The sequence below is a fragment of the Mastigoproctus giganteus genome, chromosome 5 (genome assembly GCF_048544385.1).
Source record: "Mastigoproctus giganteus isolate SK-2022 chromosome 5, ASM4854438v1, whole genome shotgun sequence".
Taxonomy (NCBI): Eukaryota; Metazoa; Arthropoda; class Arachnida; order Uropygi; family Thelyphonidae; genus Mastigoproctus; species Mastigoproctus giganteus.
In genome coordinates this window covers 220,128,239-220,153,406 of record NC_143579.1, presented here as the reverse complement: position 1 = coordinate 220,153,406, position 25,168 = coordinate 220,128,239, and the positions used below count along the sequence as shown (strand labels likewise).

Genomic DNA, 25,168 nt, shown 5'->3' with positions numbered 1-25,168 from the left:
CACCTTGAAAACTCAATTTGAGAAACTTCCTGATTTTCATGGATGCAGAGAAAATCTTAATTATGTATCTATTAATTATGTACTGTCAGTTATTACTATTGCAATGGTCACAGAGTCTTTTCGGGTTTAGTTACTTTTTTTAAATATTGAAAAGACAAGACACTCTTCTTAGTTATTAGAAAAGATTATTGTTCATCTTTTATTTTTTGTTACATGATAATCCATTTCCCTCAGCAACTTGCTGCTTGTGAGTACAAGTGTGACATACCCTCAAGGTTTATTTTATTATTTTATTTTTTTAAATTGCGACTTTTGAGAGATCTATACGTTGATTTTATTAATTCCTATCTTTCTTACAGATAACTGTGTGAGGAAATCAACATGATTCTTGTGGAAAAGAACATTTTATCTTACTAAATTCTATATAAACCTGCAAATATCAACCTACATGCAAATGCAGAACATTCTGAGTGACAATACAAGAGCAGAATTTAAAGCCTACAAAAAGAATATTTGAACTAAGCAATATGGGTTGGCAAGCAGTTATTAATCATTTTAAAAGTGCAACACATAAGAAAAATTATCTGGTACAAGGTTGTGTCTTTAAAGACTTATTTTGCTACTGGTGGAATGGTTAACAGCGAAACAAAACGTTAATGAGGTGGATTCAGTTCCAACTTTTGTTCCTGATGCATTTGTAAATGAATGAAAGTCTGTACCTTCTGCTAAAGAGGTTGGACCTCAGCTCATGCTCACACATAGTGCCCAGTTTTTGGCTATGGATAGTTTTGTTATTGATGAAAATATTCAAGCAGCAGAAATTCTGTGAGAATCAAAAAGGTTGGGAGAAATTTTTAGAAGAATATTTAAAGTTAATATGACAGCATAAAGTTTATCCTTAGTCCCACAAAAACTTTGCATTTAGTATTACATGGACTGGCTTCTTATTTCACATGAACTGTAATAGATAATGGATAGCACCTTAGTATTGTTCTTTTGTGATGTGTTTTGACAAGGGAGTTGATTGACTACAAGAATATAGTAAGCACTCATTAACTTACTTATTTCTCTCTTTTTTTGGGCTCCACAAGAGGTTAAAACTTGCTTTATAAATTCCTAGAAGCATTGTTCTATTTTTATACTTCAAAAAATGGCTTACGTTTCAGTGGACTGCCACAGTGTGAACTGCGCCTTTTTTCAGTATACTGTCTAAGAAGATTGTTTCCAATGTGAATAATCCATAACTGATACACTTGTGAGCTGGGGACTTCATGTAGTCCATTGTGCCTTTCAGTATAGTTATAAAAAATCTCAGTAGCAAATAAAACATTTCCATAGAGCTCTATCTCTCTTTTTTTTTTTTTTTTTTTTTTTTTTTTTTTTTTAAGGATTTACCTTCTCTTGAGAAGATAAGATTATGCACATATCACTGGGAGACATAATACTTCAAAGTTAGTATGCTTCAGTGGCTCCAAAACTCATACTCATCACTAGCTGAAATAGTTTTTGATATATATTCTTCTATGTGAAGGAATATTTTTATCAGTCCAAGCAAATGTGTAGGGATTATAAGGAAAGGTCTTTGTGATCCTCTTATGCTGTTGAAACTCCATTTTTTTTTTTTTTTTTTTTTTTTCTTTTATGGCTGGTTGCTTAATTTTCATTTCTCAGAACATATCAAGCTCCAAAACTTGTTTCCCTTTTGCTATGACTAATTTAAGCGCTTTTAAAAGATTTAATGGAGAGTTTTGTCAAGAGGTAAAGGAGGTGGTTAGAAGAGACAGTGAGAGAAGAAATGAAACAAAAGTAGCTTCAATTCAATGCAGATCGACATTACAGAGGCTGAAATCCTTTATGGCAACTTAGTTGGCATGTCATGTCACCATCTGCCACCTATTTGGAGAGGTCTCGGTTCAACTCTGTCAATGACAGGAGGAATTTCTAATGTTCTATTCCACTGACACTGTAGTTATCCAATCTCGTGCAGATTGAGTAAGGTTTTCAGCTTACACAACATGCAAAACATGCAAGTGAACACACCTTCACAGACTATACATAAGTAACTAAGCAGTAAGCTTGAGCCCGTTAAAATAATTTGAAATTTGAAAAATTGTTGGGGGTCATATTAAATTGTGATGTAACAAAGTACCCTGCTACTGCCTGCACTGCAGATGTGTGGCTGTAGATCAGTTTAGTCTAGTTGTCTAAATGACTAGTTTTCAACTATGAACCATGTATTTACATGTGAGGTTCAGTATGATAATACTGAACCTCACATGTAACATATTTTTATTTACATGAAAGCTTGAAACTGGCCTGTTAGGCCTTATGGTTTAAACTTTGTATATTGCTGAAAGCGCCAAAAATAGAGCTCACCCATTCTGGTACAGAGATTTGCTATTTCACTTTTGAGCAGAATACTAGATTACTCTGGTCAATACCCAAAAGGTCTAAACTGTCAAGGTTATCACACTGCTGAATTCAGGAAATGAGTAAGGGGGGGGGGGATCCAGTGGTATAAAGCAGAACATGGCATCATGCTCAGACAAATGTGACTACCTCAACCGAATGATCCATATCAGACTAGGGCTGTTCATTAATTACTTATTTACTCTCTGTCACACAGCAATAGCTACAAAGTTAAAAGTAGGAGCAAATTCCTCGATTTTAATCCTGTCAAATTCCAAGCACACCGCAGTTATGTTCATAAGCTTAAAACAAGATCAGCACAATGATAAACTACTAGTTGAAATATTTTCTGGTGATGATGTGAACAGTGAGGAACCAAACTTCCCCAAAAAAAAAAAGCAATAAACTCCCAGATGCAAGTCATCTTTGGGTAAAGTACCTGCCTGGCAACCCAAAGGTCGCGGGTTCGATTCCCGCCTCGGGCTTGGATCAAAAGTACTGCAAAAACCTTGGGAGGTGCATTATGGCCACAGAAGCCGATGCGCCAACAACTACCAAATCAAAAAAAAAAAAAAAAAAAAAAAAGCAAGTCATCTTTGCAGAAACTGATAAATGACTTATTTGTTAGACATGAACTGTGATTGCTTCAAGAAAGATACTTTTGCTGATTTTGGGCTTTTTGGAAACATTGAGCCAAAGTTTTGTTTATGACAATGCCTGAAGTGCTTTGGGTTTTTTTCCATTTTGCTGATGGTAATCAACATTGCTGTGAGAATTGTTAAAATGACAAGCATGAATTAACAAATTATGAGATTATTTGTTATATTTCAACTTCCTTATGCACTTGTCAATTTCATAACCAGGAACCACCACCAACAGTTCCCCCAACCATTCCCATTGTATGGGAATTCACTTTGAAATTGACAAACTGATACTGCAAAACATCTATTATTTTAGCTTATATGAGATTGGGAATTACTGGCAAATTTGAGGGTTTTTTTTTTTTTTTTTTTTTTTGCTAACTTACTTTACCAATCGAGAGTCAACAACACATGTTGGCTCTACTGGCAAAGTACTCTACTTCAGTAGTTAAATCTACTGAAGTGCCACTGCCATACATTTTCTTCAAAAATAAATTCTTAATGTTATTAGTTTTTTATTGTAAAACTGATTCATTTTAATTTAGAGCAGTATACTTGTTCTCTAAATAGCACTGCTAGTTGGTAAATTGGTTCTCCACATATGATTATATTTAAATTAAAGTTAAGTAATATTTAACACTGCTTTTGAAAACTCAGTTGACAACTTGTTCTCATCTGTGAATTCCATTTGGAGAACTTGACTGCTGTGTGGGAAAACACTTTCATCTTAGCAGCTCAGGACAGAAAGTCAGCTGGTCGCCAAACCACAATTTACTGAATTTTTTTTAATGAAAAACTGAAACACAAGAGGTATTAGAACCTATAGTACTTAGTACCATGCATGGATTATAGATTGAGAACATGAAAGAAAACTTGCTGACATTAGAATTGAATTTCTGTAGATTGTAATTTTCAAATAATGCATGTGAAGGAATTCAAACAGAAGTTTGAATTCCTTCAAAATTCAAAATCCTGTTTGAATTCCTTGAAGGAATTCAAACAGAAGTCTGAATGAATAAATGTGTAGAAAGAAAAGATGGTTCTGTGAGTTTGAAGTTGGACAGTATAAAGATGTTGTCTGGGTGCAGCACATGTTCGAACTGCTTTGGAAGAGAGAACAGGCATTATGGAAGCCAATTCTGAAGAACACAGTGCACATGGGAGTATCTATAGAAAAGGCATGCATCAGAAACAGAATGTTTATGAGACTGAGAGTAAAGAGACCTTGTTAGAGATGAGGTCAGTAATTAGCCTAACTGCTCCCTTTTGAATGGAATCTAGAAGCTTGAGAGAGATTTTGGGGGCACTGCCCCAGATGTGGGAACAGTATTCCATGGTAGGGTAGATTTCCATTGTACAGAGTGAACAACTGTTTGGAAGAAAAGTAATGCTGAGAGCAAAAGAGAACACCCAATTTTTAGGTGCAGAGGAAGCAGTATTTGTAATGTGCTTATGAAGTCAGGGTAATCCCCAATACAGATATGTGATCGTGCCTAGAAACCGAGTGTCATCAAAGAAAAGCATAGGAGCAGAAGAATCCTTTTTATGAGACATAAGACAGGACTGTTTTAGAAGGATTGAAATCAATTAAGTTATCTTTGCACTACTTGAGAATTACCTGGAGATCAGAATTTAAGGGAATTTACTTGCAGGAATTTAAGGTAGTGGATATTTGAGAAGTTGAAGCTGTTTGTGCAGGGCAAGATTTCTCAAACTGGAAGATGGAGTGCAATCTGCTATCATCAGCAAAACTATGGATAGGATTTCCAGTCAGTGGAAGAGGGTCACTAATACACAAGAAGAAGAGAGTGGGAGAAAGAACTGAACCTTGGAGAACACCAGCATTAGTGGAGAAGTTAAAAGACATCTACCATTACCTTGGAGTGAGCACTCAGAGAGAAAACTGGACATCCAAAAGTGAGAAATCCATAAGATGGATGCTTGTTTAGAGAGACCGTTTCTGCCAAACATGATCTTTTCCATTGAATTTGTCCATGGATGAGTAACATAAGCCAGAATATCACCAGTGGATCGACACTGACGAATCCATAATGGTGATTGTTGATCAGATGGAAGGTTTCTAGATAGTTTTGAGTTGGCATTTAATTGATTTGTCCATTACTTTAGAAAGAGTAGAATTGCATTGGGACAATAATTTGAAGGAACTGGCTGGATATGAGCAAATTTCCAAGAAGGAAAAACACCTTTGGAATAAGAAAGTGAAAAAAAAAAAAGACGACACAAAACAGGTTCAGAAGCACAGAACAAGTGGAGCAATACCATCAGGACCTGGAGCTTTCTTAGCATCAGATTCATCAAAATCTTTCTGGCATCCTTTTGACGGAAGCCATAGGAGGCATTGAATGGAGAGTACTGAGAATGGTTTGAGGTGATTTACCAAGATCATCAATACATGAGTTGGAAGAAAAATCGGATGCTAGCAGGTCAACTTTATCTTTGACTGGTGTGGCAACAGAACCATCTGGTTTTGAGAGAGGTGAGAACATAGATGGGCAAAAATTGCAACCAGTAGCTTTGGCAAGAGATGAGAATGCTCAGCTACCATTTGGACAAAAAGCACAAAGCAAGTTTTCTACTCTTAGCCTGTTGAAAATCTAGTTTGGACTGAATAATAACTGCTTTACAAAGTATGAATAATACTTAATAATAATAATTTTTATTACGTAATGGAACTTATAAAAACGTAGTACTGGAAATATTTTATAAAAAAATTCAGAAAAATTATATGAGTTCAGAGAATAAAGGCTTAGTGTTTTGCATTAAAAATATTTTGTTGAAAGGGGTTCACGTGTCAAAGAAGGTTGGGAACCACTGAAGTACTGCATAGGTCCATTGTATAAGATTCACACCCAAAACTGACCTGTATTAGTTGTACCTGCCACCCATAAAACAAAAACGGCGTCTCCGTAGCCAGGTGGGAAGGAGCAGCAGTGCATAGTACACGCTTCTTGATTAGACCGGGGTTCGAGCCCGTCACCACCAAATACGGAAGATGCGGAAAGGTCAGGGAATGACCACCGCATATCCCGGAGCAATATGGCCTTAGTTGCTAATGCTCCTAAAAACCAAATAACAATACAAGAATAAAACAAAAACAAAGAAATAAAACTGACAAATTAAGAAACTTTGCCTTAAACTTTTACACATCAATTATTATACAAAAATCAATGATAATTTATTTTATTTTTTTTTTTTTTTGTTGTTGTATACAATACAACAAAAATTAAAAAACAAATAAATAGAAAAAATATAATAGATATATTCATAATATAATTTTATGCATTTTTACTATGCAGAAAGAGAGCAATTTTCAACAGTTTCTGGGTCCAACTATGTTCTTTCTTGGATTAGAAATTCAACAATAGAAAAATTTCACTCACTAGCTATGCTGCAAGGATGAAACAAACCACAGCTGCAAGATTTGGGGGAGGGGGAATTCCCTGCCATATCAACAATTGAAAATCATCTTGATCATCAAAAATTGGTTTTGTAAATTTCATTGTGATATAATTTTAGATTTCATCAGCTGGAGGTTCACATTATCATCACTTGAATCTTTCACATTAGATAAATCATCTAAACATCCTTCCTCTTTCTTTCTGTTATACCTTTTAATTCTGGTCTTTTGGCATCGTGTGTGAATGAATTATTTATGAAAACTGGAACTGGGCCTGCACTGCAGGTAACCAGTAATGGTAGGAAAGCAAACAATGAAATTAAAGTTTTTTATAGCACCCTATTGTGGGGGGGGGGGGGTTAAAAAAAGAAATTGTCTAAAATGAGACAGAAAATGTTTAAAGGTTTTATTTTAAATCAGAATTACCACACAACACACACACTTCTCCTTTCACCCAACTATTTAAGCTATCAACTTCTCCAACGACAGATGGAATTTTTTTCCGGCAATCAACCACCCATTGGCTAAAGGCAAACTTCTACACATCTGTCCTACAACACACACACACACACACACACACACACCCTTCTCCTTTCACCCAACTATTTAAGCTATCAACTACTCCAACGACAGATGGAATTTTTTTCCGGCAATCAACCACCCATTGGCTAAAGGCAAACTTCTACACATCTGTCCTACAACTGTCTTTCCTCAATTTGAATTTATGCCCTCTCAGGTGATTATTTTGAGCAAGAGGAAGAATCGCATCAGCATTAAGCATGCTCAAACCATTCAAGGCTTTATACACCTCAATCAGATCAACCCGCATGCAGTCTAGTCTCCAGACACTGTAATTTGCAAAACTTAAGCCTTTCTTCGTAAGAGCAAACCTTTGTTCCATTCACCAATCTTGTCGCCTTTCTCTGTACTCATTCCAACAGCTCTACATCCTTCTTAAAATGAGGCCTCCAGACCTATATACAGTACTCAAGGTGTGGCTAATCACCTCCTTATCTCTGCTAGAAAACTTGCTGTATATCATTGACAAGACACCATGAGCTACTCTTGCAGACAGTCTGCACTCCTCAGAAAACTTCATATCTGCCTGCACAATTAACCCCAGGTCCTTTTCACTTTCTACCACTGTCAGTGAAGCACCACACAGTTGATACGTTACTCTGGGGTTACTGCTTCCCACATGCAGTACTTTTTATTTGTCAATGTTAAACTTCAGTTGTCACCTCTCAGCCCACCTGCTCAACTTTTCTATATCCTGTTGCAGCAACGTACTGTCACTAATGTGTCATTAGCAACCCTGCCAACCTTCGTATCATCTGCAAACTTGGACATTAAGCCTGATATACCATCATCAATATCATTAATAAATACAGAAAACAACAATTGACCCAACACTGTACCCTGGGGAACTCCACTAATAACATTAGTCCACGAAGAGCAGCGTCCATTGATTACCACTCTATCTTCTCCCACTCAACCATCCCTTTATCCATAGCAGCAATTTTCCTTCAATGCCACATTGAAGGGTGCATGTACAACCTTCAAATTTCAGTCAGTATCTGGGAAATTAAAATCCCCCATTATAAAACACTCTGATTTACTGGCCCACTCTATTTCTCTGTACAGTTGATTATTATACTCATCAGCATCATTTGGCCAATACCACGCTACTACTCTGAAATTTGCATTCCCATTGCTTATGTCACACCAAACTGATTCAACTGCACTGTCCAACCATGGCTGTATTCCTTGGATTTTGTGTTTCTTAACCAATAACATAACCCCTCCTCCCTTCCTGTCCACATTGTACTTCCCAAATTCCAGTTCTGCATTCCTTACCAGAAACTAAAAGATAGTCAGTGCAATGGAAGACAAAACATATCTGTTGACACCACGTCTCTGTTATCCCAACAATATCTGCCTTTGATGTCTTGACTAGCACTTCAAGCTTATCACATTTATTAACTATACTCCTAGCATTGGTGTACGTGCACCTGTTTCTACTCTTAATTACCCAGCTCATTTACTTGTTCCACTATGACTCCCAGCAGTCCTGGAAATCCCCATTGCCTTGCTTTCCAGGCTGCTGCTCAATTGCATTTCAATGGAAGCAGTGCAAGAATCACTTTCACCTCTGCCAGCAGCTACTGTTAATCTATTAGTCTGTGTATCCCCCCCAAGCTAGCAGTTTTCTCACCCACCTGACTCTGCCTCGATAATATCAGCAAATATTCTTGCACCCTTTCTATTTAAGTGTATCCCATCCCTGTAGAAGCAGTTTCTCCTGTTAACATGCACAGACCAGTCTGAGAAAAATTCTATCCCTTGAGCCTTGCACAATCTCTCCAGGGCCGAATTGATCGACAAGGCTCTCATCATATACTCCCTCCTATCGTGTCTTTCAACCCTAACTCACAGCTTTTTTTTTTTTTTTTTTTTTTTCAACATTGACCTGTACTTGTTAAGTAATTCCGCCGGGCCGGTCTCCTACTCTTAATATCATTAGTGCCAACATGTACGTCATCAACCTTTGCCCCTGGCAGACATACTCCGGTCTTCTTCCACCTATCCTTTTTTGCACAATATGTTCTCCGTTTCCCTGACAGTAGTCACCGACAACAACTAGTTCCTTTGGGACCATCGCATTCTGCCTTGGGAGGTTGCCACTGTGTTGTGTTGATGTTCAAGCAGTGTATTTCAAAAGGCTGTGATTCAGAGGACAACCCACCCCTCAGTTCTCCCCTAAGCCACAGCACTCCCATTAGTTTGAGCCTTTTGCTTTACTGCTCTAGTCTGTGTCATGATTTCTATTCAATTTCAAATAAAATTCCAATACAAAATATAACCCTAAATTTATATCCCAATGCAGTGATAACACTATATATATATGTATTTCACTATCAAATATTCAAAATCGCTCTATCTAAATTCAAAATAAACTACAGAGCTTGACTAGGTCTATAAGTTACTTATGGAAAATAATTTAAAATAACAATTAAGTTAATAAAACGGCTAAATATAATTAAAAACTTAGCAATCATAGGAGCTGCAAAACTTTTCCAACACGTGGATTAGATACCCTAATTAATAACCTACAAAATCTCAAAGTTCAAATTGAACTAAGTATTGTTACTAGAAATATAAAGCACTTCTAGAAAATAAATTAATATGCCAATTTTTACGACATCGTTTTTGCACAGTATAATCCCCGTTTTCCTGACAATAGTCATCAACAATAACAACAACTTCCTGTTGGACCAGCACATTCTGCCTCAGAGATTGCTGCTGTCCTGCCTAATGATCAAGTGCAAGCTATGGCATTAATGTGGGCAGCTGAGAGCTTGATGGGTCTAGAAAATAAATTAATATGCCAATTTTTACAGCCTATCGTTTTTGCACAGTATAATCCCCGTTTTCCTGACAATAGTCATCAACAATAACAACAATTTCCTGTTCGACCAGCACATTCTGCCTCAGAGATTGCTGCTGTCCTGCCGAATGATCAAGTGCAAGCTCTGGCATTGATGTGGGCAGCTGAGAGCTTGATGGGTCCCCCAATGCATGTCCTTCAAAGGAATCTACCCTGTTCTTCAAGCTCTCATAATGGCCCATAACAACGCTGAGTTGACACCTAATTTCCTCACACTCCTTACATTCAGCAAACACAAAGACATCCTCCCTTGGCAATATCATGTCCCATTCCTTATAGATCCACAAACATCAAACAAGCCTTACATTTCAAAAGGCTGTGATTCAGAGGACAACCCCCAAGTCACAGCACTCCCACTTCCTTGAGCCTTTTGCTTTGCTGCTCTGGTCTGAGGAATGATTTCGATTCAATTTCAAAACAGTTAAAAAAATATTACACTAAAATATGCTAAACTTATATCTCAATGCAGTAATAACACTATACAGTGAAACTTCTCCTAACGGACATCTCTCTATAACGGACATTTTCAAATTCCCCAACTCACCTCTATTGGTTTTAACGTGTTTTCAGCTTCTGTCTAGCGGACATTCTCTGTAACAGACGCGGACAGGCAATCTGCACTGTTTCGTTTAGATTAGCACTTAATTTGATCTCCCCATAACGGACAGCGGACGAGCTCATGGCCCTTTTCCTAGGAACTTTTCTTCTACTTATTGCCTCAGTTGTGTGTTTATTTTCTTTTTCCGATTCTCTGAATTTTATCAAGGTTTACGTCGCGGTTCTAAACCCTTTTTCAAGAATTTTAAAGCACGTGTAAAACTTCTGATGAATTCGGTGTGTGGGGGGGGGGAAATTTGGTCAGCCTTTCGTCTTTTCAGTTTTGTTCAGTGTCGTGTGAAGTGCACAATGTCTTCTCGTAAGCATTTAACTTTAAAAGATAAAGTCAAACTCATTAATGCGTATGATCGGCAAAAAAATAGTGTTCGCAATCTCGCTGCAAAATTCAAAATCGGGAAGATTTGGTCAGCCTTCCGTCTTTTCAGTTTTGTTCAGTGTCGTGTGAAGTGCACAATGTCTTCTCGTAAGCATTTAACTTTAAAAGATAAAGTCAAACTCATTAATGCATATGATCGCAAAAAAATAGTGTTCGCAATCTCGCTGCAAAATTCAAAATCGGGAAGATGCAGGTAAGCAACATCCTAAAGAAAAAAAATGAACTGCTCAAACAATTTTGGCAACACGTAAATGATCAGGTTCAAAAATCATTCCCGAAAACTGTTGGACTTCAAATTGACAATGTTACGTATGAGTGGTTTTGTCGCGCACGTGCTAAAAAAATTCCCATTAATGGACCTATTATTAGGGAAGAGGCTTTGGAGGTTGCGAAATCTATAGGAGTAAATGAGTTCAAAGCTTCTGTGGGATGGCTAGACAAGTTCAAAACTCGGCATAAAATTTCTTGGAAAACCGTAAGTGGTGAAGGTGGATCTGTTGATACTGGGGTTGTAACAGAGCGGACCGTCAAATTGGAAGATTTATGTCGTGATTTTGAAGCTAAGGATATTTACAACTGTGACGAAACAGGGTTGTTTTTTAAAGCTCTTCCTGAAAAAACAATGAGTCAAAAAAACGAAAAGTGCCAGGGCGGAAAAATTTCTAAGGAACGTTTGACTGTACTATTGTGTACAAATATGCTGGGAGACTTTGAACAACCTCTTATTATAGGAAAACCACAAAATCCTCGTTGTTTCAAGGGCATAAAGTTGAATCTTTTGAATGTTGACTGGAAGTCTAATAAAAAAGCGTGGATGACACAAGATATCATGAGCGAATGGATAAGTCACTTTAACCAAAACATGATTCGTCAAAATAGAAAAAATTATTCTTTTCATGGATAATGCTGCATCTCACCCGCACATTGAATTGTCCAACATTCAAATCATTTTTCTGCCACCAAACACATCTGCAGAGTGTCAGCCCTTGGATCAAGGGATAATAAAAAAATTTAAACTTCACTATAGAAAAAAGATGTAACATGTGTGAGTAAACTTGCAAAGAAACTCAACATCCTAGATGCGATTCAATGGATTTCCTCTTCAGTAAACGCAATTAGAAAACAAACTGTCGTGAACTGTTTTGTAAAGTCTGGCTTCTCAAACACAAAAATTGAAGTTGTGAACAGCAATGTGGAGCACCAAGAAGAAAAAGAACTTCAATATCTATTGATAATGTACGATACTTCAGCTACAAGTGACCCTGGCTACAAAGATATAGACTCGAACCTCACTACAGAAGATGGTGCTCTAGATATCAACGACATTATCATCGATATTTTTCAAGAAGTTCCTCATGAGGTTGAAGAAATGGAAGGAGGTCATTCTGTCAAAGAACATATTAACGACGAACCACCGATGAAAATAGCAGAAGCGCTCATACAAATCAATTGTTTAAAAATGTTTTTCGCCACTGAGGAAGATACTGAAGGACTTTCGATGGTTTCTTCACTCCAAACAAATGCTGAAAACAAAATTATCAGCCAGAAGAAGGTGCAGAAGAAAATAAGTGATTACTGTATGTATTTTTCTTAAGATAAAGTCATAATATGCATAGCACAATTGTATGTATATTATTTACAAAAATATTGTGCAAAATATGTATATTATTTACAAAAATATTGTTCAAAATCTGTATATATTTTAATTTTACATTAAACGTTTAACGATTTTTATTTCTTTCTTTTTTTTTTCTCCCTCAGACTTCTTGTTAGCGGACACTTCTCTCTAATGGACAAATTTTCGTTCCCCATGGCTGTCCGTTAAAAGGAAGTTTCACTGTGTATATATACAGTAAACCCCCGCTATTCGCGGTATCTGTATTCGCGGTTTCGCGTATTCGCGATCGCCGATTTAATATAAAATGAAACCTAAAAAATGTGAATTTTAAAGCGCCGTGAATATTTTCCGCCATAAAAAAAACATGGGAGTGGCTAAAATTACCTTTCCCGGTCAAAACAGCGCTCAGTGGGTGAGGGGAGAGGGGTGACAAAATCCCGAGCGTGGATGTTTCTCACTAATCCTTGTTCAATATGTGTTATGCGCTTGTCATGGAAGGTTTCGTCGTTTGCTTTTAATTTATATGCTTATAAATTGAATAAATTTATCAATTTATAAATTGATATGCTTACAAAAGTGATAAATCTACCGTTTTGCGGTGAAAAACAGACTTTTTCGAGTGTGTTAACGGAAGAAAGTGACTTTGTTGTGGACAAGTTCTTTCTAACCCTTACAAAAATATCACTACGAATAAGAAGAGAAATGTGAAAATATCAAAGAAGGTGATGACATTAGCGAAGAAAATTGAGTTATTAGATAAAATTTCTAATTCCTCAGTGGCAAAACATAAAATCAATGAGTCAACGGTACGATCAATCAAGAAATCGGAAGAAAAAATCCGCCGTAGTGTCCGTGAAAACGCGCTAATTGCTTCAAAAATTTGCTCTGTAACTCGTGATGTTAAATTAGAAAACATGGAAAAAGCTTTAAATCTGTGGATAGAAGACCGAACTCAAAATAAAATTCCGTTAAATTCACTCATTCGTGAAAACGCAAAACTCCTTATCAACGCTTTAGCGAAACTGGTGATAGCACTGGCGGGATAGGTTTTTTAGCTAGCAAAGACGCTGGTTTGAAAGATTTGTTTGAAATTTCTAATAAATATTACATTTAATATTAAATTGTTTCTTATTTTCATTTCGATGCCATATGCTTGCATTTCACTATGTACTGTCTATTTACATAGTCATATTATGAAGGTACATATAATGCATACATAGACAAAATTTTAGACTAGTTTTTCTTATATATTTCATACTTTGGAACGGAACCCCTTTATTACTATGGGAGCCATAACTCAGTATTCGCGTTTTCGGTATTCGCGGCATTTCTCAGGAACGTAACCCCCGCGAATAGCGAGGGTTACCTGTATATATATTTTTTTTTGTATTGTTTAAGTACAATTAGTAAAATAGGTAAGATATAGAATAAATATATTTCATATTGGATAAGCTAGTAGCTACTTAACCCTATAATAGCCATAACTGGTCCACGAGGCCAAACCTAGTAAAGGATGATCATTAGTCAAAGTAAAAGTAAAAATAAAACAATTAATAAACATAATAATAATATATATCAAGTCAATTATAGGTCATGGGACACATTGAAAGGGACTTTTTCAAGGGATAACCCTTTCAATATGTCTCCTTACAATTAACCCAGCTATCAGTTTCTGATATCATCTGCATTTACACGGTCAAGAGGCCATTTATGAGATAAATGGATAAGTATATTTAAAGTTAGAAAATAATTTAGTTGTTAACAGGCTGGATGACTTTAGCCCGACCGATAGCTAAGACACACATAGAAAAACTAGCAAAAGCAAATATTAAGGAAGAAGAGTAATAAAAGAGAACCAATATCCTTCAATTAATGTCATATTAATAAGTACCAAAGGAGCAAACACTAAAATAAGGAGAATGGATTCACGGTTTAAGAATAGCAATAGCACCTCAATCCCCCTCGAATTACTCTAATAGTTCATGAGGTAGGAAAAATAGAATATGATAGTAAAAAGTTAAAAGTAAAGGAAAAGCTATAATGCAATTGTATGTCGGATTTTACCGGGAGCGTAACTTCCCATCCCTTATAGAAAGAGATCCTAGTATATCATAAGTATAATGAAGCAAAATAGGATAATATAATGGATAATATATAATGTATATTATGGAAAAGCAGCAGATGGTGGAAAGGCTAATTCTTACATGCTTAAATCGTGGTTTAACGGTACGTTAAGAATAACAAACTAGTTAGGCAAAATCAAACTTACCACGAAAATGAAATATAAGAAAGACCACATTGCAGAGCACGTGTTATTTTATATCCAATGTTAGTAGGTGCCAGCGCCCCTCGCAGTTCTGACATGTAATTAGTTGAGAAATAATTAAATAAAGTAAGCCTAATAGCAAAAAACACCCAATAGCATAATTAGGCGTTATGGCACTAAAATTCAGTATTATATTAAGAGCCGAAAAGAAGAAAAGTAGTTAGATATAAGGTTCTCGGTAGAAAAAGCAGGCTAGGGGGGAAGCCAAGAATTAATTACTTAAAAGACATAGAACTGCAACACTTCCAGTTGCACAGCTTCAAAAATATCACGATCACCATTTTAGAAATAGTGCATAATAATAGCACCAGGCTAGAATTAGAAAACATTAGCATATTGAAATATAGTCCTTATGGACTAAATAGCTTATTGAATGGGCATTGTTACACCAATAAAATAACAGATTCATGTATCTATAACCTTTTTCACATGGTTAAAAGACCCATACCTATAATCAAAAAAGTAAAAATTACCTCCAATAAAACTACTAATACCTTTAAAGTAACCCATACTAATAATATGCTGAGTAGATTTATATATGTGCTAATATCATGGGATGAACCTATTATAGAGTCAAGCATATACATGATATTATCTTCGGTTTAAAGCATAGTAAACTTAGAGCTTTAGCAAAAATCAATGCTACCTATAGCCATAATAACATACATCTCAACCACCTGCTTAATGATATTTTTAAATACAGATTTAATAAGAAAAATGGTATTACTAACGAATATATTAACATTAAATTTAGCTATAACATGTTGGATCATATAGGTATAAATAAACTTATAAATATATACAAACACAAACTACCTATTAGCAATTTGAATATTTATACCAGATTCAGTTATAATAAGCCAATAGGACTTAGTCTGTAATTATAAGTAGGTTGCAGCAACTTAGAAAAGAGTGATATTGAGGCAGAATGTTTTTGCTATTTGCCTCAATATCATACGTATGTGGATAAGGATCACAAGCATATCATTACAGGTGACCTTAGTATATTACTGACCCTGAATTACACACATTGCTATCCTATGGATTTAAATATAGACCTAACACTATCTGCAATACCAATAAGATGTATAAACAAATACATTTAGACCTCATGCACTTTTGCCTAAAATTAGCATATAAGCACAACTAACCATTAGAAGCTTTCCACAAGTGGATAACCCTTACATATCAAGCTATTTATAAACAGGTTGGCATTATACATAAAAATAAACAGCCTACCAAGACCTTTGATTTGTTCAAAATAAAGCAACATTTAAAAAGTTGCAAGCTAAATTTATTATAACTACCATAGACAAAGCAGCCAACAACTACAGCATTATATATTTATACTACAACAGTACTAAATGAACTGAATAACAGTTCTACTTACAAATTGGAGGCCATTAACTGTAGTACCATAATAAAAAAATTACTGGCTATGCAAAAAAAGTTAAAATTAATTTTAACTTTTACCATATATATATTGTATACCAAAATTCCATAAATCACCCACTAGTTTTAGATTCATCACTTCCTGTAGGAATAGTTACTCAAAAATTCCTCATGAAAAACTGGTAGAACTACTAAGTATTATTTTTAAAAATATAGACAATTCTAGAATTATCTCAACAATAGCCCCGTTTTAGATATTTAAACGACAATAATCATGCTATTGAATATATCAATACTTATGACTTCAAAAATCTGTTTACCAGCATTCCACACAACAGTTTAAAATATGTGTTTAGTAACTATTACACAGAATATAATAATATATTGCCTTGCATACAACAATACTGGAATGACTTAATAATTCTTTACATTTTCAATAGCTATATCTACAATGGTACCAATATATATATAGGCAACATACTGGTATTGCTATGGGCACGTGTAGTTCTTGCCTGGTTGCCAATCTTTACCTGCATTACTTTGAAATAAAAATTAATAAGGAAATAACTATGTGCAGATACATTGACGATTTAACTGTATTTAATTATCCTAACTTTCTCACCGAAATTTGCAACTATTACCCGCCGGAACTAGAAATAATAGCTACTAATAAACAGTACTAAAATAGCCACATACCTGGACATAACATACTAGTACAAAATAAGAAAATAGACACCAATATTTACGACAAACGTAATGCATTTGGATTTAAATCAATTGACCTAACCAATTGGCATTCAATTATCTCCATAAGGATTCACAAAAATATAATTTTGTCACAGGGTATTAGAAGAATTAAAATATGCAATAATTACAGATAATATAATCAGCACACTTATCGATTTTAGACATAAGTTAATCAACATTGGATTCCCGGAACGTTTTATTAATATAAACCTACATACAGCTATTTTGATAGCTTTAAATAAATACCATAATCATCTTAACCAGCATTACATTACATCTAAAGTTTTGCGGCATTAATATTTTACTCTCCTTATTGGTACTAATTCTACTACTGTATTGTTGACTTTTAGCTGTTTCTACAGAGCCTGTACATATGTAGACAATTAGGCACTGCCTCAGGAGCAATACTAATATAGCTTACGCTCATTGAAAAAGTTGTACCTATATTTGCTTCTGAGGTAGTAATTAATTCTTGGCTTCCCTCTTAGCCTGCTTTTTTTTTACTGAGAATTTTATATCTAACTACTTTTCTTCTTTTCTCCTCTTAATATAATACTGAATTTTAGTGCCATATGCCTAATTATGCTATTGGGCGTTTTTTTTGCTATTAGGCTTACTTTATTTAATTATTTCTCAATAATTACATGTCAGAACTGCGAGGGCACTGGCACCTACTAACATTGGATATAAACAACACGTGCTCTGCAACGTGGTCTTTCTTATATTTCATTTTCGTGGTAAGTTTGATTTTGCCTAACTAGTTTGTTATTCTTAACGTACCGTTAAACCATGATTTAAGCATGTAGCAATTAGCCTTTCCACCATCCGTTATGGATAATTATGCTTTTCCATAATTATCCATTATATTATCCTATTTTACTTCATTATACTTATGATATACCAGGATCTCTTTCTATAAGGGATGGGAAGTTACGCTCCCAGTAAAATCCGACTTACAATTGCATTATAGCTTTTCCTTTACTTTTAACTTTTTGCTATCATATTCTATTTTTCTTACCTAATGAACTTTAAAGAGTAATTCGAGGGGGATTGAGGTGCTATTGCTATTCTTAAACCTTGAATCCGTTCTCCTTATTTTAGCGTTTGCTCCTTTGGTACTTATTAATATGATATTAATTGAAGGATATTGGTTCTCTTTTATTACTCTTATTCCTTAATATTTGCTTTTGCTAGTTTTTCTACGTGTCTTAGCTATCGGTCGGGCTAGAAGTCATCCAGCCTGTTAACAACTAAATTATTTTCTAACTTTAAATATACTTATCCATTTATCTCATAAATTGCCTTTTGACCATGTTAAACAAGCAGATGATATCAGAAACTGATAGCTGGGTTAATTGTAGGGGGACATATTGAAAGGGTTAGCCCTTGAAAAAGTCCCTTTCAATGTGTCCCATGACCTATAATTGACTTGATATATATTATTATTATGTTTATTAATTGTTTTATTTTTACTTTTACTTTGACTAATGATCATCCTTTACTAGGCCTTGCGGACCAGTTATGGCTATTATAAGGTTAAGTAGCTACCAGCTTATCCAATATGAAATATATTTATTCTATATCTTACCTATTTTACTAATTGTATTTAAACTATACAAAAAATATATAATAAGACTGATGTAATGTTCTATCTAGATATGTATAGATGGCATTAATCAGTTCTTGTTTAGTTTACTTTACATAAGATATTTATTAATTTTCTATATTATATATATATATATTTCAGTATCGAGGTTTACCTTCTAGTGATTTAATGCTATATGAATTTCGTATCTCATGTCAAGTTTTAGCTACAACGTTACATTTGTAAAAGCTAAATAGTTATAATAGATAATAAATTTAACTATCTATTTCCACCTACATGGTTCGAACTCTCACGCTAGCTATTTGCGATATTATATGTACGCCAAATCACCAATTTAAAAGCCCTATGAATATTACTATTATATGTTACTGTCTACAAGACAAGTTAAATTATTAAAACATGGAAGTAGTGTTAAAATTTATTGTTTATAATCATCTGCTGATAATTATTACACTGTTACAAGTTATATAGAAACTTCTAGTATCTGCTATATCAATTAGAAAACAATGGCGGGAAATTCAAAAGCTACTATCAATACAACAATGGCAGAGGTTAACTGTGGTTTTTTATGCAATTTCAAGGCCAAGTAAAGAATAATTACACCAAACTAATCAGAAAATGTCAAAAAATATATATTATACTACTAAATTTAAATCAAAAAGTTATAGAGAAACAATAATTTCAAATCAATTAATAAGAAAATCCACTTAGTGACTTTGAACACGTGTGGCTCCCACTATCCTCGTCAGCAGACATTTGTCAAAATTTAATCGAATATCTACAGAAATTCAAGTCCAATGTCAAAAAGCCTCTCCATTCATCTTTTCAACCTTCGACACGCATACCTTTTGTGTTTGGGATTTTCATAAAAAAATAAATAAATAAATATTTAGTGCTCAGAATAGACCAGAGCACGTACATATTTGATTATTAAAAATAAACTGTTAACATATTAATTTAGAAATTAATCATTTATATTTTAATTAAATAATAAAAATGTCATTATCATTTACCAATTCATGAAATTAATTTTAATAATAGAAACAATGAACAAGATGGGAGAGAGCTTGTGTGCTGTATAAAAATTTTACAGAGGACAAGAATAAAAGAGTATAATTTGCACTTGTACAGAGATGTGCAAAGCTTCTCCAAAATGGAATCACTTGTTTGCTCTAAGCAGGATTGTTTCTACTGGGCAGGTATCATGTGGACATGCTGGCAGGCAAGATTTGGGGGGTGGCCATCTTTGAGAGTGGTCTTTGATGATTTTAATCTAATTAAAAATTACTAAGAATGACCAAATTTTGAATTTTGATTCTAATAATGCATTATTTTTGTTTTGCTAGAAAATAAAAGTTGTATTCAGTTTATAAGTAAGGCAAGTTAGGCAGGGGGGGTCAGGTGGTGGGAGACTAGGTAAAGCTGACTTTTCTCATTTAATGACTGGGTTCATATAGAATTATCAGATGAACCTCTCTCTCTCTCTCTCACTCTCTCTCTCTCTCTCACTCTCTCTCTCTCTCTCTCTCTCTCTCTCTCTCTCACTCTCTCTCTCTCTCTCACTCTCTCTCTCTCTCTCTCTCTCTCTCTCTCTCTCACACACACACACACACACACACACACACACACACACACACACACACACACACACACGTTTAAAGGTAGTAAATCTGTACATAATCATTATTATATATGGGCATGCAAAAAGAAGAAATTCAACACTTAACGGTTGCTACTAAGTGCTGTAATTGACAGTTTTATGCAGTAGGTGCATCACTATAAATAAATATATAATATATTTAGCTGTGTTTCTATTTATTTTCATTTTGTAGGAATGAAATTCATTAAATTTGCACAATATATTGGGGGAGGGGTGCTAAATATGTCTGAAATATGTGATATTGATTACATATTTCTATTTATTTTCATTTTGTAGGAGTGAAATGCATTAAATTTGCACAATGTATTGGGGGAGGGGTGTTAAATATGTCTGAAATATGTGATATTGATTACATGTAATGAATATCTTTAAAAGTTCTGTACAATGTTTTATTAAGTTCCTTTGTTCTTTCAGAGTGGCAGAGAATTGCCGGTTGAATAGCATGGATAGCAAAAACCTTGCCATATGCTGGTGGCCTACACTCCTTCCTTTAGAATTTAATGATATGATGATGTTTGAAAGAATGAGGCCTCATCTAGAAGATTCGGTACAGACTATGATAGATCAGTTTCGTTTTCTTTTTTGTGGGGAAGAAGAAGTAGTAATGGTGTGAAGATTCAGCTGGATTTATAACTGGAAGTGCTTTAGATGTCACAGTCATGTGGATGACCAGAAGAGATTTCTTGTTCATCTCATTAGTGGCTGAAGGCTCCAGAAAATAAGTGAATCCATAGTTTCACTTACCAGTTGACATCCTCCCTTCATGGACTGTGGTAACATCAGTTGCAGTCAGGTGTAGATCTCATCTGCACAGTGGGAGAATGTGGCAGGAGGAAAAGAGAGAGAGAGAGAGGCAGAGAGACAAATAACGACAAGAGTAGGAGGAGAAGAAGAAAAGCGATTAAATTTATTTTAGTGTGAACTGCAGTTGAACTATAATGTTGGCATATTTGTTGACATCCACCAAGCCCATAGTCCTGTCATCTCAGAGAACCATATCAATGGTTATAAACTTTGTATGTACCATAAATTAACAGTACCATGCTCACCAAGACCAGTTAACTCTGTCATTGCCTAAGCCTTAGGCACATCTAGTGTGTATAGGTAATGGTGAGTAATTATCCTAGATCACAGTAGCATTGCATGAACAAAAAGTAATGATTGTGACATTGAAAACAACAAAAATAAAATCAAGGGGCATGTTACTGACCTACATTCTCAGTGTCCATGTTTCAGACATCACAGTATTCTCACCTTACAAGCAGTTATGTGCCATTGAAAACAATGCATGATCCAGGCCAAAATTTTACACCCTTTGCCAACATATTACGGCACTTGGTAGTATGTCAGGTAACATTCCTTTTTTATTATTATTATTGTACTGCTTGCAGTTCGGAAATTGTTTAACAGCAGATTGTGTATGTTAGAGTAACTATGAACCTGGTCTGGCTATGAGTGGGCCTGTTTTAGTTATGGCATGCAAGCACAGTCACCTATCTCAGTTCCTTCAGCCAATAAAATAAAAAATAAATAAATTAATTAAAAAACGGTGCACCAGCCGAACTATTTTATTGATTTATAGTCATTGCTGCTCTTCACAGTGAACTATTGATTGATGTATGACAGCATCATATCAACACCACTTGTGGGGCACATTTTCTGTACATTTCAGTGACGTGATGTATATTTCAGTTTTGTACAGGGATTTGGAAAAAAAAATGCACTTTCTACTGCTTCTTGGGTTGTTTAAATGTTTGTGAAAAGATGTCCCAGGCCATATCTCATTGATGGAAAGTGTTAATGTGTGATCAGTAAGTTAGGGTATCTGTGTACAGGTATGGGTGCTGTTAGACAGTGTGTACAGAGATGAGTCAGTAGAGTGTAACTTTGATACCCCCCTCTGTTCCTTGTGTCCAGCACAGTTGTAATCATGTCCTGTGTTGTATGAATAAAGAAACAAAATTTGATATTGAAGATACTTGTGAATATTCGTTTAACTTTTTTTACCTTCTTGAAACAGAAGCTTTGTGAACTTAACTTAATAAAATTATATGTCATAATTTATGCAGGTAGGAGCTTTGTTTTTAACACACTTGCACACATGAAATGAATTACATATTACTGAATCGTACTTGATCTCTTTACTCATTCAGCAATTCCCTATGTTCCAAACACACTAATCTATATAAAATAAAATATTATCTTTAGAAATTGGAGAGTTTTTGTGAAGGCCAGAGTGTTACTATCATTTTATAAATTTGAATTAATTCTATTGATTTTTCTTGAAATGGCCATAATTAACCAACTGACATACGTGAAATAATTGTTGTATTTCTGATAACATGATGCTTTCATAATAGAATTTAGTTTTTTTTTTTTTTTTTTTTTTTTTTTTTTAAATCTTTCAATTTTTTTTGTGATAGGTTGAAGAATCATTTTTGGAAAATGAATTTCTCATTTATGATTACATCAGAGTGTTTTCTTTAAAAAATTTTATATGTACAAGGTTTTACAAGTTTTTAATTCTTTAACCCCCACCTCATAGGTATGTTCATTCTAAAGTCCCCACTTTTGTTTTAAGCACTTTGGCACTCATTAGCAACCTTGCCCACCAATCTGAGACTCAAAATACATTTCATGAAAAATGTTTTCTTTAGTTTCTCTGTCAAAAAAAGCAGGCAAAATGCAGAACAAATTGTCAAATGCCACTGTTATTATTAGGAAATGTTTTAAGACATAAAAGTAGCTATTCATTTGTAAAATATGTTTTTCTAAAGATTTTTTTTTTAATTTATTTTATTTTTATTATTTATTATTATTATGTTTTTTTAATGCAGATGATGTATTGAAACTTAAAATTGTATACAATTTGGACACTTTAAATTTATTTTTTGGATGAGACAGACTGCTTTGTTTGCCATTTACAAAAAATTCATTCATTTAGAAATTGGCCATATGTGTAAGTATATTTCCAGTCCTTCTGTTATGGTTACTTAGTTACCTAACCAAACTTATTGGCTCATAGGATAAAATAAAAAATAAATGAGCACTTGATCATTAAAGAAAAGAAATTTCTTTTTCATGGATGTTCTTCCTTTACATCTTCGGCTGAAAGAAAAAATATCATACTGTCCTTTTTGTGAGTGAGTAACCTTTATAGAAATCAAATATTTGTTAAAGAGAATACAGCAAAAGTCAAAAAGCCTAGAGCAGCAATGGCAAACCAGTGGCATGAATAAAAAAATATACTGGCCCATAAGTAGCTGTACTATAAAATAACTATTTTTATTTCTTTTAATGGGTTTTTTTTTTTTTTTTTAGCTACATATAGAGGCAAAAGCAACTGTAAGTTTAAGTGCACAAAATTATCAAGTATACCCATAGTTCTCATTAGAAATTTTCAAGTTTTGTTATTTCTTTTTATAATAGTGGTAAGGACTATTTATCAATTTTAGTCACAAAAAAAATGTACGTTTCACTCCTCATATAGGTACTGATCCAGCTGACCTTTGAATTTTACCAAGCTGTCAACCTCAACCTCCCATGAAGATAACATAGTAAAGCAATTTACAATTCACTGGCTAAAAGTAAACTTCATACAATCCATTCTACTGCCTCCTCCCCCACAATCTGAATTTATGACCTCTAGCTCTAGCATAATTTATAACACTAAAAATTTCATCCTCATTCATTTTGCTTCTTCTCAGAGCCTTATAGACCTCAGTTAGGTCCCCCTCTAAGGTGCTTAGTTACCAAGGTCTGTAGCCCACATTTATGAAGACTCACCCCATATGGGCATCCTTTTGTTGACATCACCATGCATGTCACCCATCTGTGATCCTTTTCAAGGTGCTCAATGTCTTTTCATTTAGATATGGCCTCATATCTCTATGTGCAAATGTTTGGTAAATTATCGACAGTGTACCTTGGGCCAGCCTTCCATGCTGCATGAATGTGCTTTCTTGGATCATAACCCAAAATCTCTCCTCCACTTTCTTTTCTTTCACTGTCTTTAGTTCAACTCTGAGTAATGTATAATTTATTTTGGAGGTTGTTATTACCCATATGTAAAATTTTGCAGCATTAAAATAGTTGCCACTTTTCTAACTACTCCTGCAAGTCATTCTGAAGGAGTGCTGCTTGTCAATGGTGATTAATTATACTCATGATGTTGATATTGTCTGCAAATTTTTACATCACAACTGTACCTCTTTGTGAATGTCATTTTTAACACTAACTTTTAACTCCATTAACACTAACCCAATCTGAAAGAGTTACTATTAATCACAATCCTGTTCTGCACCATCTCACAATACATCCAAGGATCTTACTCCTGACACCAATATGTTCCATTTTGTGTAGTAACTTCTGTGGGACAAAATAAAATGCTTTACTGAAGGAGGCCAAATAAAAGAGGTCAAAATTACTTCCTACATCCAAGTCAAAAGTGACTCTTTCAAAATAGCTAACTAGATTAGTTAAACATGATTTTTCCCTTTACAAAACCATGCTGTATATCCCTTAAATATAACTTATCTAGGTACCCCTGTATTTCATTTTTAATCATCACTTCCGTGATCTTCTCCTACCATTGAGATTACACTAACCTGGTCTATAGTTATTTACTTCACTCTTAGAACTATCTTTATGAATTAGCACTGCTCCAATCAAAAGGAATCTTCTCTGAGTCCAAAGATGCCCTCAAATTAATCTTAATGATTTGATGCATTCTCTCAGTGCCTCCCTCAAAATTATTGGGTAAATGCTGTCAACCACAGGAGCCTTACTTGCCCTTTAGTTTTGAAAGTTTCTGTAATAAACAGCTTTCTGTAATTTCATAATTATGTACTGCTTAGCTTCACTCACATCCCATGAAAATGGAAGTGAGTGAAAAGGGTCTTTCAGCTGT

At 34.6% G+C, this 25,168-nt stretch overlaps 1 protein-coding gene across 17 annotated transcripts in view; it reads left to right on the top strand.

Moving 5' to 3' along the window:
- The window catches only part of RhoGAPp190 (Rho GTPase-activating protein 190), a 744,591-nt gene extending 722,272 nt beyond the window's left edge, over positions 1-22,319 (top strand). For all 17 annotated transcript variants that reach the window (XM_090374412.1, XM_090374407.1, XM_090374402.1 and 14 more), the window contains one exon: positions 20,674-22,319. In XM_090374412.1, the coding sequence (XP_090230538.1) occupies positions 20,674-20,872 (199 nt within the window). In that variant the 3' untranslated portion in view covers positions 20,873-22,319. The remainder of the gene's footprint in view (positions 1-20,673) is intronic.
- Positions 22,320-25,168: the final 2,849 nt, after the last annotated feature.